Genomic DNA, 19128 nt, shown 5'->3' on the forward strand with positions numbered 1-19128 from the left:
GCAAGGAGCAAACTGCATTGGACCAAATCTCTGAAAGACAGAAACATACCTTACACACTATGCTATAGGCTAATATTGACATTGGACACAAATGAAAAAAAAAAACTTTACTTGAAACATAAATAAGAGCATAATTCTTACCCAGTTTCTTGAGGTGGATCTTGGGTCCATATCGGGACAGTGAAGATATCACAGTGGCAGTGAAGTTGTTACTTTACTTTTGTGTCAGAGTTGTAATACTTGCAGTACTTCATATAGTTGTTGTTACTGAAGTAGAATTTTTAGATGAAGTTATATTAATTAATAGTAGAGCTTTCTTTTCACAAAAGACAGAGATATATACTCTCAGGTCTGGTTTTTGAAGGCAAACTTTTTTTTTTGTAAATAAACAATATCCTCATAAGATCTACATTATGGTTTCAGCTTTCTAGAATGAAGACATTGACTGAGGATTCTCATCATGAGTTCTAGCTTCTCAAAATTCTTACAAAGCTCTTGACATCATTTTCTGATCAACTTTCAACCATCATTCAGAAAATATCTATATTATATTAATATTTTAAAGAACAGAAAATACCATCCATAACCTAATTATGAAAAAGTAATTTTTTGACAGGCAATTCTAAAACAAACACTTGCTGCATAACCATATACTTGGTAAACTGTACATTTGAATAAAGTAATGTCTAATGTCAATGATTTGCTGCCAATGGCAAAATGCATGTGAGGTTGTTTGTCAGGGTCAGAGACTGATCTGAAGTGGTGGGCTGAAGCCCTCAGGCTGAAATGAATATGCAGTGCTCTGTGGTGTGTGTGTGTACATATATGCGCGCCGGCGGGCGTGCATTAGTGTAATCGTTAATAAAATACAGGTTACCTGTTTAGAAGTGAAATCAGGAATGCAAACACTATAATCTGTTTACTTCCAGTTTAAATGCATTAGACATCTTCATGAATATAGAAAGGTTCTTTGCTTGGCGTACACTTGTGCACATGTTTTCACAACATGCAGAGGTGTAAGGTTAAGAGGAAAGTGTCTCTCTCATTTATGTGTTACCATAGAAACCTATGGTAACCTCATAAGGTCAGCTGCACTCGCCGTCACAGAGATAACGACACACAACTGGGCTCAGTTTTGGACTGTCCATGCAATGTGTGTGTGTCTCAAGGAGTTAGATTCGATTTCCCCCTTGTGGTTACCAAACAGAAGAGGCCAACCTGCTCGATCAAGTGTCTATTCAGCCTCCTTATTGGCTGTCTGAAAAGAGGACGAGTGCACACAATGATGAATACGTCAGGGAGAAGTAAGAGGGAAGCAAATTAGAGGGCAAAACTTAGAGGAGTCAATTGAGCTGTGGATTCACACCCAAATCCCTCTCCCAGACGCTCTCAAATGGAATCTCCAGGTCATGCTTGTTGCCATCATTAAAACTGTGTTGCTATGGCAATGAGTGCAGTCGGTCCTCTTCCACGCTTCAGATTGTTTCAAAGATGCGGGGGGAAAGAGGGAGAGAGAGAGAGAGAAAGAGAGATGCAACGAGGCAGGGATAAATGGAGGAAATGTGAAAGCTAGAGGGAAGGCAGAGGGAAGATCAAATAAATGCTATCTATGATATTTATTCAAATTTAATCAAGTTATTCTTAAGGTACATTTTTCACCACTGATTTGCAAGTGAGAAGTAAATACAACATCACAAAGTTATCCTTTAAATGCAACAAAACCCTTCATTCAGATTGAAAACAGGGATATAGTAGTTACGAACATCTTCAACCCACAGAGCACCAGGACTTTACATCTATTCCCCTAGTTGGAAGTAAACTGGGAACAAATTCAATTGTGGTGTGTTTTCCCAAACAAAATTAATCCATAATGACAGAAACAACACAGAGAAACAAAGCAGACCAGATAGGCACAATCTCAACACTTCAGCACGTCCCAATATCAGTCAAAGACACCATTTTATACGTAAAAAACCACCCCACTTTACTAAGACATGCATGGACATTAAATCTTTGTTAAATCAAAATAAGAAATATTTTGCGGATAACAAGTAGGTTGATGTGGCAGCAAACGGCGCCAACTTGAAGTATAAGCAGAATGATAGTGAGGTTATAATTGACGCACCTGAACATGATTGCAAATTACCAGTCAGCCAAACAGCTGGTGAATAAACCAGTGACTGTGCTCAGTGTTCTGCCTGAACAAACAATATTATGTATCCAGTTTAACTTGTAGATAAAAAAAAACATTTCAGAATTTGGGTCTACAGTAACTACTCTTTTTTGGAACAGTAACTACTCTTTTTGGAACAGTAACTACTCTTTTTGGAACAGTAACTACTCTTTGTAAAACAGTAACTACTCTATTTTGTGTACCTTATTGTAAAGTGTTACCATAAATCTTGTTTCAAATAATTGAAAGCTGTTGTTAGCCTACAGCAGCGGCATCTATATCCAGTCATATAAGAACATATTTTTTGTTTCCTCTTGACTGTCACTGTCAGCAGTCTGTCAGTCACACTGATAAAAAAGGGACTATTATTATATCGACACAATGTGTGTGTGGGTGTCAGTCTGATGTCAGGGTACCGTGGCACTGACAAGACACCAAGCTGATTCTGTTTTCTCCGCTGCAACTCAGGGTCAATTGCTGCCATTCCAGTCTCTAAATTGCAGCCATTTATCTCTTTCCTACAGCTCTCTGTCTGCCTCCGCTCACTCTGTAAATATCTTACTAGTCCTTTGTGTGTTTGCTCCACTTATTGATCGTCTAGAGTCCAGTCAGAGAATCTGATCTCATCCCTCAAACATTACTGATGTTTGCCTTACTGCAGGAAATAGCAGTATGAAATCAGGTAATGGCAAACTGACAGCACAGACACAGTTTAACCACTAAGCTATGAGAGAGTGAAGAGATTAAATACACAAAACACTTGCTTATCCCTACTGTATGTTTCCATTCTGAGAGTTGTTGCACAGATTTGAAAAAGTGCATGATAAGAATCATTATTTTAGATCCTTCTTATGAACTTTCAGGTATTTATTTATGGGCAAATATCACATAATACATAAATAAATTATAAGTTCAAAATGTACAAAAGATCTTTCAGTAATTAAAAGTAGACATTATTATTTTAACAAACTTTTTGATGTTCTTAACTTTTCCCCTTAATTATTGCAACTGTCATTAAACTCAACTCTTAGACAAAGGTATATCGTGGTATACCACACATTTGTTGAGATAAGGTCTGTACATTGCGCACTGCAAAACGTTATTCTTCCATAACAAAATTAGTGTAATTTGATTTTACAAGTCAAAGTCTGTCGACAGAGCTTGTGGAGTACTATTGCAAAAATGCTGCATGAAAGCCGATACATGCACTAGAGACGTGCATTGTTCAAAGCTGAATACTACAAGTTTGCAAATAAAAAATAGCCTTTGGATTTAGAAGTTAAGAGGTTTTGAAACAGCCTGCTACTCATCTCTGAGCATCCAGCTGAAGGATACTTTAGTTGCATTTTGGTTAACGGAAGTGCCATGATTTGGCAAGAAAGAAGTATTTGTGTAATAAAAGGATGTTATCTCTGGTCCTGGTGCATTGATTGTCCAATAATGTTACAGAACAGCTCTTATAAACTATCTAAAGTTATTAAACTGAAGGTTTATATTAAATCCTAAACTATTATGTGGTGTGGTGTAAAATCACTACTATCATGCCATTAACATGATGACCCACATTCATCAAGAATGTTGCCTCACAATTCCATTTAGATGAATATCTATCACTGTCACACAGTTCTGCAGCAAGCTAAAACACAGTACAGGATAACTATAGCATCGTAAGTCCCTGCTAACAACCCCCTCGTTGTCTGGAACAGCTTCTCCTTCTCCTTCAACATCCAAGACAGTACAACAGGGTTACTCTCAGTAAACATGGAACGGTTACCGTCACTTTGTTGCCCTGCCCCCCAACCCTTCACATCCAGATCAGAGCAACAACAGATCAAACCTCTCCCCCTGACCGCTGGTTCAGGACTCCAGAGAGCAGTTAAACTGACTTATCCCGGTGAGTTATCTTACTAGCTTTGACCTCTGTTCTGTGCATAGTGACTGTGTGTGTGTGTGTGTGTGTGTGTGTGTGTGTGTGTGTGTGTGTGTGTGTGTGTGTGTGTGTGTGTGTGCGTGCGTGAGTGTGTGTGTGTGTGTGTGTGTGTGTGTGTGTGTGTGTGTGTGTGTGCGCACGCGTGTTTGTGTGTGTGTGTGTGTGTGTGTGTGTGTGTGTGTGTGTGTGTGCGTGTGTGTGTGTGTGTCCTTAGCCTCAGGTTTGACCTGGTCAAACCAGGTTTGACATTGTACACATTTGACGTTAAGAGGGTTATTACTATTCAACAGAATACAGCCTTGTCTTCAACAGCACTACACCAGCTCCTACATTATATGGGAGATTTAAGAGAAGAGTTAATAGAAAGAGATAAAGGCGAAAAAAGAAAAAAGATGGTTGAGGAAGAACAAAGGGAATACAGAAAGCTGGGGGATCTTGCACAACACCTTCAAATTTTGGTTTGAGGGTGGAGGAGCTTTGGAAAAACAGGGAGGGTGTGAGCGCACTCAGCCAAAAAACTGACTCTAGAAATAGTAACACTCACAGGCTGCAATTAAAACAAACCTCATAAGAGCTGTGAGCCGAGGAATGTTAGGAGTTTGAGAAGATGCTCTTTAGAAACTGAAGGCTGAGATGTCAGCCAACACTGAATGGTTGAGAAAACAGACGTTTCTTGGTTGTTAAATAAACTCTCAAGTACCAGTGTTAATGAGCAGTTTTCTGCATCTAATTGAACTAAAAGTCGTAGCACATTTTGCAGTCACATCATCCATGTCATCATTTCTCCTCCTATTATATTTGAATGATAACAGTGTGACCCGGTTTGAGTAAAAAACACCAAGTTAAAAAATATGTTTCTATCAAATCCAGAGTAAAACACAAACAAAAAACTGCCAAACAATTAGTGATAGACAAACAAAAGGTTACCATTTCATTTACTGTACATTGTTTGGGTGCCACAGGCCCAGACTGAGTTACTTGGTTAACACTCATTTGGAAGACTCATTTTCTAGCAGGCAGCAGATGGCTGACATTATGACTGACGCAAATCTTTTGCAACCAGAGGTATTGAGAGAAAACACAAATCTAAATTCCTGCATTTTTTTTGTTGTTAGTTTTGAATTGATTTCTGGATCCTCTTAGTAGGACAAGCCACAAGGTATAACTCCAGGCTGCTCGTCTCAAATGGTTGTAATGTGCAAACCAGGAAGGTGCATTAAGTGCACTGGGATCAATCTCTCATAATCCCATAGTGCACAATCACTGCTCAGGTTTCCTCCCTCCCTTTAGCCCTAACCTCGGTTAGGCTAAAGGGAGGAAGGAAATAGAAATACGGTATATTTTCAGAAGTAGCATGAACCACTTGTCTACTAAACTTTAGCTCACACAATTGTATTTTTAGTTCTGTTGTTCAGCTCCTTCTGATGAATACCCCAAATTTAAAAATCATAATAGAATCCCCAAAACACAGGCGTAAAAAGACACTTTTTTCATTGCGTTTCATTACGGCAGACAGTCCCAGAAAAAGGATAAACATGAAGATCATTACAGAATGGACAGAAGAATATAACCTCATCCAAATTTACAGAGGTGATGCAGTTTGAAAGACATCATCAAACTACAGCAACAAAGTGAGTCAGCAAACTCATTATCTCTTAACTCACTGTACATTTTATTTTTAAAGGAGAGGAAATGGAATTCTTGACAGCAGAATGAAACATGACAAGTTTAACAGGGTAACACATCTAAAAAACACCTTGTCTAAGTGTCATGAAGACTTATAATCCAATACTACACTAATCTAGTATTAATTAAAAGAATCATGTTAAAGCTTTATCATACTTTCATCCTGACAAATGTCGTGTTCCATTTCATATCAACCTCGCACTCTCCTGGAAAACTTTGAGTGCAAAGGCCACTGATCGTCCTGCTGGAGAAGCAATCATCACTGACTTCTGACCTTTCAGCATTGTAATCTATCAAGAACCGTCTCATCGGTCAAAATAACGAGAAGCAGCGCTGCAAGAGGGCCAGTAATAAACAATACTGGAAAACAAAACAAACGATGCAATTATTAAATGGAACAACGTGAATTCAATCAGGCCTCTAAATATAAAATGCATTTGTGTCTTCCCTTCCTGCATTAGAGGATCGGTTCATGAGAAAACACAGGGTTCAATACCCATTACGGCCTTATGGCTATTACCAAATCTATCATCATTATTGAACCTACTACTACACAAAGCCCACACAATGGGATAATGTGTAATGCAGGGACAAAGATAATATTCCACATAGCTGCGCGTGTGTCAGTATGTATGTGTGTGTGTGTGTGTGTGTGTGTGTGTGTGTGTGTGTGTGTGTGTGTGTGTGTGTGTGTGTGTGTGTGTGTGTGTGTGTGTGTGTGTTATTATAGGCTCCGCAAGTGGGCTGGAATTAACCCTGTGGAGATCTCGAAGAAAAGTCTCAGTCAGCGAAGAAAGAGGGGGGGGGGGTAGGTCGGGGTTGTGTTGCTGGCCAGGTGGGCGGCAGGCTGGGGAGATGTGATCTAATTATGACAAACCATGACAGAAACAGACAGTATACCGTCCCATAATGTTAGGCTGAGTTGTAAAAGAGCTAGTAATGTACGTTGCGATTCCCTGCTACTCCTCCTACCTTATCCTGTTCATATTAGCAGCCTGGAAAGAAAATAAACAACGCCATGATTACTCTTCGCTCTCAGTATCCCACTCTCAAAGTCTCAACTTTTAATTAAGTAATATTCATGATGTCTGTTTTTCTGTAAAAGGGGCGAGATGAGAAAACATTTGAAGAAAAACTATCTAATCCTTATCAGGGAGATGAGAGAGAATGTTGGATTCTTGTTTGAGGAAAAAGCTCAGAAGGTACAACAGGAAAGGAAAAGGCTTCTCTTGCCACAGGGAATCATACAAGTATAAGAGAAAAAAATAAAATTCTTTCACAAAATGTATGAAAAGTCAGCACTGGCCTTTTTTGGATCTTAATTTGCATAAGATTTCCTATTAAAATGCCATTGTGCAAGTACTCTTAATGACACACTCCACTGGAAGCAGGAACACAGTGATGTCAGAATTCAAACCTCTTCCCAGAGCAGTCATATAGAGAGTAGAGCGCAGTTCTTATGATCTTAACACACACACACATGCACACGCACTTGCAAAATCAAAGATGATATGAGGAGCTCAGGGTATTTTGTGCACAAAGCACAGATGAATTTGACACCAAGGACAGGGGTTTGTGCCCTATTTGACAGTGCGCATACTATTTGTGATTCATTACATTTGTGGCAATTCGTTACCTCCAATAAGTCTAGAATCATAATCCTTTGGAATCCCCAGACTTTTTATCTAGCGCCACCAGCAGGTCAAAGTTTTAACTTATCTTGTAATACTGTATATATGAACTTCTACAAGATGGATGCCAACTAAGAAAAACCACAGCTGAAACTGATAAGATTGTTATTAGTTTTTCAGGTATTTGGTCATAAATCAGAGTATTGGATGAATTGACATTTTGAAGTGTTTGATGATGCTTGATAAAGACATGAATGTCTATACAAAATGTTATGGCATTCCATCAAATAGTAGTTGAGCCATGTCACTGAGAACCGCGTGAAAACATCACAGTGGTGTTAGGGGAAAAAATCAAAGATTACCAAAGTCATTAGGATTCATTGTCTAAGGAAATTTTATTGCAATCCACCCAAAATATGTTGAGATATGCCAGGCTGTACCAAAGAGGTTCTTGAGTGATGTAAATGAGTGATCTAAAAACATTAATCATGCTTTAGTTGTCAGGAGCAGATATTGTCAGGAGAAGAGAAACAACGACAGTGAACCTCTTTCAGACACATTTCATACAAACATTTCAAAGTTCTTTCTCACAGTTTGGAAAGCTCAACCCATTTTGCTGTTATGCTGATCTGAATGTTATCTGAGCAGAATTGTGTTTCCAAACTAAATGTATTAGCTGATGCAAATGGGTGGAATATAATTTGTAGAAAGAATTGTATGCACGCACGCACGCACGCACGCACGCACACACACACACACACACACACACACGCACACACACAATATACACAATATAAAAGGCTGCTCAGTAGATAGAGGAGCTTTGATAAGGGGATATTCAAATGACACCAGTCCCCGTCAGTGGCCACAATGCAACAGGCAGACAGCAAAGAACATACTGACCTCCATGTAATGAAGGGCCCTGACATTTAAATCAGCTGCTTACTGATGTGCATTTATCAGACAGAAACACTCATTCACACACACACACACACACACACACACACACACACACACACACACACACACACACACACACACACACACACACACACACACACACAAACACACACCGCATCGATTTCAGTCACAAAGGAGAATGTAATCTGCATATCCCAACCTCATCTAACGCCTACTGCTGTAAGCAGGTCAATGCTTTTACAGGTAGGTGGACAGGAGAGAATCCGGCATGGGGTAAGGGATGTGGGGTATTACTAATATCAGTAACATCCCCCCTGTGAGAGCGGGGGGCCAGATCAATGCCCTGACAGAAATGAGAGAGTTGCCCAAGAACAGAGATGGGGAGTGGAAGAAGAGGAGGAGAGATAGATTTTAGTATCCAGCCGAGACAAAAGTAAACGCAGAGTATTTGAACTGGTCTTAGGGAAGAGAGAGAAGGGATTAATATGGCAGGCGTTGTTAACAGCAGGTAAAGAGGTAAAGACCGGACATAAGAGTAAAGGAGATGGAGCAGAAAAGTGAGTGAGTGCTCAAATGGACAGAGTAGACTGATGGCTCGAAGAGGACGTCTCTTCTTCAAGGACTTCTATAACAGTCTCCATCAACAGGCCGGATTTATTTCCTTTCTGACCATGTATTCTTCATCTCCTCAATTCCATTCAAGCAATGGAGTCATTGCTCTTTCTTTGCTGGTGTAAATGAGGAGACGGCATATTAAATTGTACATTTTGGCTTCATTCTTTATCATTAAGAGCTCCTCTGCATCATTAAACATTTAAGTTATCATTAAAGAGCTTATGCGCAAAAGGGTCAGTCTTGGTTCGGACAATGAATAAATAAAATCCTGATGAATCGAAGAAAAACTAACAGTAAAGGGATAAACCTTAAGAATGAAGTTTTGGTTGATCTGGCGGCACCAGTGCATGTGGGAAAGATACTGTAGATTCCATAAAGAGAATATGTACAGTACGAATGGATAAATGTACAATTGACATTGTTTGAACAATGTAGGTGTTGCTGCAAATATTGATAGTGCAAAAAAAAAAGTTTGAAAGGTGCAATTACATGTTGTTCATTGAGCACAGTAACAGCACAGTGCAGTTATGCTATGGTGAAGTGGAGTTCAGATGGGTCAGAGAGGTACGAGGTAACTAAGAGTGTATGTGTAAATATATTCCATGGCTACAACAGAGTGAATCTATTAAGAATTGGACTTGGTATGATGGATTTCATAAGGATTATAACCTTTAAAAAAAATGTTCGGCTTGTTAAACCTGTGAGAATTGCAGTATGTTGTGTGGGCGAATTGAACAGGAAGAAGAAGGAAAAGATAAACAGTCTTACTCTCATCGGGGTTAGGCGAGGCGAGGATGGCGCTGTGCTTCCTCTTCACCTCCTCAACTTTCTCCGCCAGAGACTCGATAAAACCCCGGATCTCCTCTACCTGTCAGCAGAGAGAGAGAGAGAGAGAGAGAGAGAGAGAGAGAGAGAGAGAGAGAGAGAGAGAGAGAGAGAGAGAGAGAGAGAGAGAGAGAGGCACTTCAGATCTCTTCAGTGCTGAGACAGGAAGCACCAATGATTAGCGTGAACGATGTTGATAGAAACTGAACTCAAGAGTCCATTATCATATTAGAGGCCCCGAATGAAAGCAAAGTGAAGCGGTTTTGAGTGAAGGAACACATACGTTTTCGTGTCACATTATCTGTGCTCAATCGTTGCTCAATTGTCTCTGTCTTTACAAACCTCGGAGCTATCTTGTTATATTTGTGTATTAATGAATGCACTACATTTGCAGCAAACAACGTCTGTATTCTGTCTCAAATCTATCACATTAACATACACAGACAGCCTCATCTACACACAGCTGTTATACCTATTAAAAATAGAGCCACATCCACGTTATTACAATTTCAGTCAGACATCTCACGTTTTAAATGTTTTATTTATGGTTGGAGTTTGGTGTCTCGGCTTCAGCCTCATCACTAACCACAGATATTTGTACTACTGTACATGCAATATTAAGGAGTGATGATTTAATATCTACGTATATCCCCACGGAGCTTACAGATGGAGGCTGGGTAGGTAGTGGGGTTAAAAAGCAGGCAGCGATGTAAATAGGAACAGAGCACTGATGCAAGAGCAACAGCAATGACTGGGCAGAGGGAGAGAAGAGATATTTTCTAAGCTTAAAGAGACCACCAAACATTGAGAGAATGTCTTTTGTTTTTAGTACAGACTAGGGTTATGGCAAATCACATGTAAATGTAGCAATACGAATGGAGTTGACTGCCTAAACTAGCTCTCAGGCTTCGCTCCATTTCTGCTTTAATAAGTAATTTAAAAGTCAACAACAACTAGCAGGAGGGATGAATCACTATGTGCTGTGAAAATGACTTAGTTTTCTCCTTTTGACAGAAAAGCTGCCATTCACCTGAGTCTTCACAGCCTGTGTAGTGGTGTAACTTAGTGAATTGAAGTGTGAATGTGTGAATCAGGGCTTAAAGAAGTCCAATGAACAAGCACGAGAGGATGATGTGGCTGCACTACATGTCAAAAAATATGAACTGCACATTAGGCCCGTATTTGATTATTTAATTTCCAATTACAAAAAAACATACGCATTCATCTGCTGCTATAACAGCCTCCACACTTGTTAGGAGACTTTCTGCAAGATTTCAAAGCCTTGTTGCAAGAATATGCTCGCATTCAGGATCACTGGAGGTCAGCCACTGATGATGAAGATTTGGCCTGGCTCACAGGGGTCGAGGTCAGGGCTCTTTGCAGGCCAGGCAAGTTCTTCCAAACCAAACGAACACACCCATTTATTAATGGACCCCTCTTTGTGCACGTAGCATCTTCATGTCAAAACAGGGAAGAGCTTTCCCGATGATCAAGAATAACAATAACGGATTTTGCAGTTTGCGTCCCTTTGTGCTCATTCCCTTTCTCTGACACACATGCTCAAATTAATAGTTTTTCTTACACGTTTGTACAGATCCAACACATTGCTGAGCTTCACAGGTGCATGAGAGTGGTATCAATCTTCCCTTTATCTGGTCGAAAAAATCTAATTTCCTTTTTGCCATTTATTTCAGCACATTAAGACAAATGAAAGGAATTGGTGTCGCGATGCATCCGTATTATCCTGTTGCATCTCATCCATATCATCGTTGAACTATCTGCTCTTCACGGCATCATCTGTTAGCAATATCTACATCTGACACCCTTACCGATACACTCCCTGCTCACCAGCTGTGACGCCTCTGGCTCATGCAACAGCTGGACAGGCAGCAGGTCACATCTGTCGGTGACTTCATCTATCACTGCTTTCATCTCAGTCTGTCATCTAGCCCCGATCACTCTCTAGTCTCTAACTGCTGCTCCCTGGTTATTTAGCACTGGTCTCCAGTTTGACTTCTCCATCTGCAGTCCACCTTGCCTCTGTACTGTCTCACTGCTCAGCCCTCCTTCCGTCTCTCCAGCCGTACATTATTGAGCTTATTTCCTCCCATCGGCTTGGCCCGTTATTCTCAGATTATCTCTTTAATTAGTTGCTGCTTTTTAATAATTGCCTCTGGAAGTCCACCGGGGAGAGAACAGGCTCAACAGAAGGCACACTGAGGTGAATACAGAGTAAGGTAAAGTAAGGCAGACAGGTGGGGAGAGATCACCAAGTCAAGAGGTAAGAGAGTGAGACAGGGAGGAGGAAGTGGAGGAGAGTAGACAGGAAGTGAGCAGAAGATGAAACCACTTTACGCTGTCTCGGCTTAGAATCCATGTGTTAGGTATCATATAACATCAGGCAAATTTCACTGGTGTACAAGAGAAAACCTATTCTAGAACCTGCTCACAAAAGCTCAAATTTTTGGAACATTTTGAGAGTGTAGTCGAGAGAGTAGAAGGTTTGAGTCTGTCTTACTTTTGCTTACTTCTTTCTTGCATCATCCAGTGAATGACTTTGGGGGCAAGAAATGAGCCTTTGTAAACGATGTAAGAAGAGTACCAACAATTGAAATAGTAGCCCCTTTTACACAGAGATTGCGGCATATTGACGGAACAACATCACTCCAAAATGCCGGCTTTGCTTGCTTCTGTGTTATTTACAAGCAACGCCGGCCTGCTGGCGCATCAGTAGCCCCTTTTACACAGCGCTCCGGAATGAAAGAGGTGCTTGTAAACAGCGTCAGGTGTGACGTAAACATTTAGCGCCGCGCCGGTCAGCTGCTTTACAACAACACTGGCCGGTGAATTGAGAGCAGAAGTGCTGGAGCTTGCAGTAAGAGGGCCGTATTTTACTGTCCCCACGATGTGCCAGTTGATCTCGCTACGCGCTGAGTCCAACATCACTGGGACAGTTAACCAAACTGACTAAATCAATCCGACCGCTTCACCTCTGTGTGTGTGTGTGTGTGTGTGTGTGTGCGTGTGTGTGTGTGTGTGTGTGTGTGTGTGTGTGTGTGTGTGTGTGTGTGTGTGTGTGTGTGTGTGTGTGTGTGTGTGACAGGTTAGTTGTGAGCGAGTCTCTTTGTGAGGGCAGAGATCTGCCAATCAGACATAAACATACACATACACACAGTGTGTGAAGTCACGTTACTGTAGACCAGGGGTGGCCAACCCGCGGCTCGCGAGCCGCATGCGGCTCTTTGCCCAGCTTCGTGCGGCTCTTCAGTTCATATCAAATTATGTGATTATAATTTTTTATTTTTTATTTTTTTTGGGGGCCTATGTGTGTGCATGTTCGCAAACGTTTCATGCGGCTCTTACGTTCGTTTTACATGTTGTCTATTATTTCATTTTTTATTTTATTAATGTGTAGGCCCTATGTGTATGCCTGTTCGCAAATGTTTAATTGAGGACGCAACATAACGTTCGCAAACGTTTGGTGCGGACGCAACATAAAACTGCCCGCTCAGCTTGGAGGGAGGTTTTCCGTGAGTAAACTATTTGTGTCAAGTTCGCTCCGAAACAGAGTGGGAGAGTTCATATTTTTTGTTAAACGTTATGGCAGGCCATTCTGCCTTATATGCCAGGTGTCATTTGCGCATTTCAAGGCTTCAAATCTTCGGCGCCACTTCAGCTCTCTCCATGCTAAAAGTAAGTCCCACAAAGCAACATGCATAGTAAGAGAAAAACGCTATTTTAAATTGTTATATTTTTGTTTGTGGACTTGGTTGAACTGAGAGTTTGTGTGTGAGGCAGTGCACACAATGTTCATTGTTGAAAATGACTGCCCTGTCGTCTTTAGTACTGTAGGAGTCCAGTCCTGTCATTATCACAGGGGCGGCCTTAACGATCTGGGGGCCCGTTTCAAGTCCTAGTGTGGGGCCCCCTGTTTTTTTTTTTTTGTTTTTTTTAATAAATAATGCTTGTGCATGCATGTGCAAGCTCCCCGCGAAAATAAAAACGCCCCCCCCCCCCCCCCCTGAAATCTTACTGGCCACCCCAGTGCCCCCCCCCCCCCAGTTCAAATGTTATTTTTAATTTTAATTTAATTTTTTTAATTAATTTTTTTTCCTGATATGTATCCTAGTTCAGAGATGATATGTATTTTTTTTTCTTTCTTAACTTTTTTTGATAGGTAGTTGCGAAGTTCATCACACAAACACTCCAATCCACTGATATGAGATCAGTTTGCAATTTTCAATTACTAAATTAATGGTAGGACTGTGGCCACTAGAACTGGTCTCTGGTCAGCAAAGGTCTTGAAAACAGCATAAAGGCCTTTGCACACCGGGCGCGTTTTATTCGTGCGATTAATCCGTTAATTAACGAACGTATACAGAGTCAATACAAGCTTCCACACCAGCGCCGTCATTTCGCATCGCGAATTTGCGTTTTTTATTTTTTCGAACTGAGTTCGATTTTTCTGGGACGTCGCTTCTAAAGTGGGACGCGACAAAATTCACATTTCAAAACATTCGCTTTTACGTTGCGTTTATTCGCGTCGCGCCCGGTGTGCAAAGGCCTTTAGTGTGCTTGTGACATGCGTGCCACCCATGCATGTGTATAGGCACGTGTCCCAGCAGATTTTTGAAATCTGAATAAAAAATGTAAATTTGTAGTTAGCGAGTGTAACATGTTCTTAGCAAGGGCAGACTTTCATAAATAAAGGTTTATTTTTTTAGCAAGATATTTGGTCAAAAGCTAGTGGTCATCCGTCCCTCTGTGCAGTTGTTAGGCATCTGGCTACTAGCAAGTTATGTTGTCTTGCTAATTTTACTATTCATCTGAGCCGAAATAAATATTGACTTTTTCCTTTATTATCTTCGCCAGAATGCACCAGAATGCTTAGATTACATGTTAAAAACACAAAAAAAATCTTCGGGGGGGGGATGCCCCCAGACCCCCCTTCAGGGGTTTAGTTTTCTGACAAACATTACAATGGATACTAACATGATTTGGGCATTTGGGATTATAAATCATCTTTGAATTGGTTGTACAGCATATCACATGCTATTCATTCAGGGGTGCGATGGCCACCCCACTCTAACTCTGTGGCCCACCTTGGCCACCCCCAGTCAAAATTTCCTGGAATCGCCACTGTGTGTACCCATGTGTACGATGTGGCTCTTTGCAGTAACACAGTAAAAAATGTGGCTCTTTGTCTCTGACTGGTTGGCCACCCCTGCTGTAGACAGAAATGAAGTGTGGATATACGCTCAGACTTAGGATAATAATAGCGGCGGCGGAATGTGTTAGCAAAACAGTAGCTCTGTGGCTAACAGCTGAGCCGGAGCCTTCAGTCAGCTGAAGCAGACAGTCTAGCGGGGCGAGCAGACTATTCCCCCGTTACTAGGTCGACCTTCAAGCTGAACAAGAGCCCTCCGCTGCGCGTCGGGCTCCTGCTTCAGCTTGTCGGTCTTTATTTCTAGCAAGTGACCCGTTCGCTATACTTTATCCCTTACTTAGCCTAGCCTAGCTTTCCCATTGTACAACTTCTCCTGGGCAGAAATAGACTCATACACTCTGCAAAATGAAGCGCGGGGGTTTGGATTGAGCAACGGACCTTATGATCAGCTAGATTATACACCGTTCCTTTTATTTGGTGATTTTTACGGGACATCAGGCCGCCGTGGTTACACACGTCCTTCAACTGCTAACATGGTCGCATGTTTAGAACATAGACTATGGAACGTCAAACGCCCCCCTGTTCCGCAACAACACGCTGGAGCATTTAAACAGAGAGGCGGAACTGATTGTGTCGGGAATCTTACTACCCCCCGAGGTAGTAAAATTCCCGGAACAATCTCTCGCACCTTTCTTCCCTCGTTCCGCAACTGTCACATTTATACAGCAGGGCGGAGGGCCGAAAGGCCGGCATATTCCCGGCTTTCACTGGCTGTGTAAAAGGGGCTAGTGGCTATATGCATCACCTATGTAAAGATAAAACTGAAAATATGACAAGCATCTTTGTCTCACTGAATGACGGTTTCTGTTTTTCTGTTTCTTTAATTGACCAATGGCCCTTATTTATGATAATCATCCAAGGGCAAATAAGTAATTTTTCTATAAAAAAAAACTTTGAGGTATGTACAGTTTAAAACGTAAAATAATTTATGGAAAATGTTAACGTTGTGGTTCTGAAATGGTCAGGATTTACTGCAAACCTTCATCAACTCACATTTAAACCCTTCATGTGAAAAATGTAGCCATCGATTGGAGAGTGTAACATATTAGTTCATGGCTACTTGGCTACATAAAAGTTAAAGCCTCAACTAAGTATCACATGTTGCAGACTCATGGATGCTTACACTTCTATCCAAGGTGTGAAGTCAGCAGGCAACATACGGTACAGGTTCGTTCTTACACGTACAGAAAGTGTTGAGGTAAACAGCCCACGTCAGACGCTGTAGCTTCTGTTAAACGACCTAGCAGAAAATAAAGAATGCATAACAGTCGCCATCTGTCGTGTTTCAACCACTCCGTCATTGCCAAGGTTTTGAAGGTATTGTCTATTTACACTGCTTTTTTGACAACGATAAAATGCAGCCTGATTTTTTAATTGCCATAAAGGCAATTACCTCCACACGAACGCCCTCGCACACAGATAAATATGTTGCACATTGTAGTACATACATACTAAAGAAAAATTAAAGAGCAATAGCCACATGCACGTAATAACACATTATGAAATCAATATCCACACTTAGTCTGAGGTCTCATGCTTATTCTGTAAGTGAAGGATAGAGGGCTGCAGCAGCCTCGTCACCGCCATCCCTCCAGATCACCTCAGAAAGCTAAATTAACACGCCCAGTCGGGGTGAGAGCCTGATTACTCCTTCTCTCCCTCTGCTCCCTTCGCTATCTATATCTCCCTGTCATATTATACCACCAGTTCCTCCTCTCTGGTCCTGCTGTCTAACTTTTCCATTCTCATTATAAAATCTCTCTCTCTCTCTCTCCCTTTCATCTCAAACAGTTCTTCGTTCATCCTGTTGCGTCCGCATTTCACTCGACTTCCTCTTACTTCACTGTTCTCACTTGAGACAAATGAGAAAAGACAGACAATCCAGACAGATAGAGAGCTGTACGTTTTAATATCTAGGAGGGATGCAGACAGTCTGTCATGCAGTAGCAGAGCAGAGGCAAAAGGAGACAAATGTCAGATTTCAGACTTCAGTGTTCCCTGAGAGCAAAAACATCACACGATTACAGTGTTTTAGGTGTCATTTTAGAGTTCCACCATGCGTTACCCCTGTAATGACTGTCTAACCTTGAAACCCTGATGATTTAGTGCTGGATTCAGACGTAAAAACCTGTTTCATAAACTAAGGGGACATTTATTATCTATTTATTTATCAAAATTTAATCTGGACTTGTGTAGCTAGAATACAGAGTTCAGGGGAAGGCTGACTGACATTTTTTCCTAATGAACTCAAAGTGAGATCTTGTACTCCTCTTTTTCGATATTAATAGACAGGATATGAAGTCCCAGCAGAGGTCTGGAGAATGTCTAGCTTGATGGTATTGGATATTGGACTCTATTTGCAGATGAGGTTGTCCTTTAGGTTTTATTGGACGTTGAATTTCGATTTACTATGAAACAGTGTGATGCTATCATGATGAAGATCAGCACCTTTAAGTCTGGCAACACTAATTCACTCTTCATAATTAATGGATTGCCTAACACCAAAATACTTACCATTGGTCTTTAGAGTCCTGGGACCATATTACATGTTATCTCATTTTCAAGGTTTGACCAACTGGGAGGAGACACACAAGCCGATCACATTGGAAGTATTAAATCTTCCAGCAATATATGGCCCTGGGCAGGGCTGTACGCTTATTTTTTTAGGTGGTAGCACTGGTGCTAGCAAGCAAAAAAAATCAGTAGCACAAAAATAAATTCAGTAGCACACAAAGTATGATCGAAAACTTGCATAACCTTAACCCTTGCATTTCGCTCTAATTACCTTTTAGCCTGTCATCTTGGTCTCATTTGAAATTCTCAATTAATATCATATCCTAGTGTGTGCAGTAATAATTGTAGAAAAATTAATAGGGGTGCACTGATTGTAATTTAGACAAAAGAATATAATCTGCCAATTGCAATTTTTTGCTGATTCAGAATTATTTCTCCCCATAAAATGAATATCAATATATTTTTTGTATATACATATCATTATTATATTCATAATAATAAACATTTTGGTAAATGTCCTTCTGTTAATTAAAACCTATAACTTTAAAACATATAGCCTATTAAATAATTAAGTATATATATTGGTACAATTTAGGATAAGTTAAATAGGTTGTTGTGAATGTGTTGGGAGTTGTTCTTCAGTGGCTTATCAGTTATTTCAAAGTTACTGTTGACTGCTCTCTGCAGCTGAATGAGTTGCCTTTCAAGCTAGCGCACTGCAGGGCTGAGAAGCGCGAACTTCCTGTTCTTACCGGCTTCAAAAAAGTAAACTGACGTTTGGCTAGTAACATGCTTTTAATGTGAAGGCGCACAGGAAATGTTCTGTTTGCACACGCGCAAACTTAACTGCGTGCCGTCTCCTTCCGGTTATTACCGTTGGTGAAGTTTATTAGACGCTAGAATCGCCGCTCCACAGGTCCCGAGCACACATCTTTCACCAGCCAAAGTGGAGGGTGGACTCAATAACTTACTTGCCTAAGACTACATTGACCCGAATTTGGAGTGTTAATGTAGAGCCCTCTAAGCAGTGTTGTGCAGCGCTCCTATGTGTTTCAAAGAGACAGCATCTGCTCATTAGCACGGTGCGAGTGGACTTGTATTCATCATCGCACGTGATCAATTTCAGTAGCAAATGCGATCAAAACTGTCGCACTGTACAGCCCTGGCCCTGGGGCACATTTAGGATGCTCTCTTTGCTTCCACAACTAACCATGACCAGGAAATTTAACTTGGATGAAATTGGATGAATCAATGGATGAGACACCATTGATAAGGTTCCAGTCAAAGGAATATTAGTTTGCATGACCAGAATACTAATTGTATGTGTTATCTGTTTGTTACAATAATATGGCACACATTGGTTTAGCGGTATGGCTCTGCTCCAGTGACGCCGCAAAATAAATCTGCTCACTAACACGTGGCAGAGTGTGAGAGACACATACACAACCCCTTACATTGGCATGAACACATTCTGAATAGAGAAATCTAAATGCTAATACAGGAGAAAGCGGGAGAGGGGGTGGTGCTAAATTGTTGAGAAGCAGGCGGCTGTTATAGCAGTTTGAAGCAGAATGAAGGGGCACAAAATCTGTTCTTGCGCCGCCCA

The 19128-nt window shown here is 41.0% G+C and overlaps 1 protein-coding gene across 1 annotated transcript in view; it reads right to left on the bottom strand.

Annotated features, from left to right (window-relative positions):
- stx1a (syntaxin 1A (brain)) overlaps window positions 1-19128 on the bottom strand; it is a 71791-nt gene that overhangs the window by 37352 nt on the left and 15311 nt on the right. Inside the window, exon 3 of the mRNA XM_080025021.1 lies at window positions 9725-9824. Coding sequence (XP_079881147.1) covers window positions 9725-9824 — 100 coding nt within the window. The remainder of the gene's footprint in view (window positions 1-9724; window positions 9825-19128) is intronic.

The sequence above is a fragment of the Ammodytes marinus genome (genome assembly GCF_949987685.1).
Source record: "Ammodytes marinus genome assembly, chromosome: 3".
In the NCBI taxonomy this organism is placed as follows: Eukaryota; Metazoa; Chordata; class Actinopteri; order Uranoscopiformes; family Ammodytidae; genus Ammodytes; species Ammodytes marinus.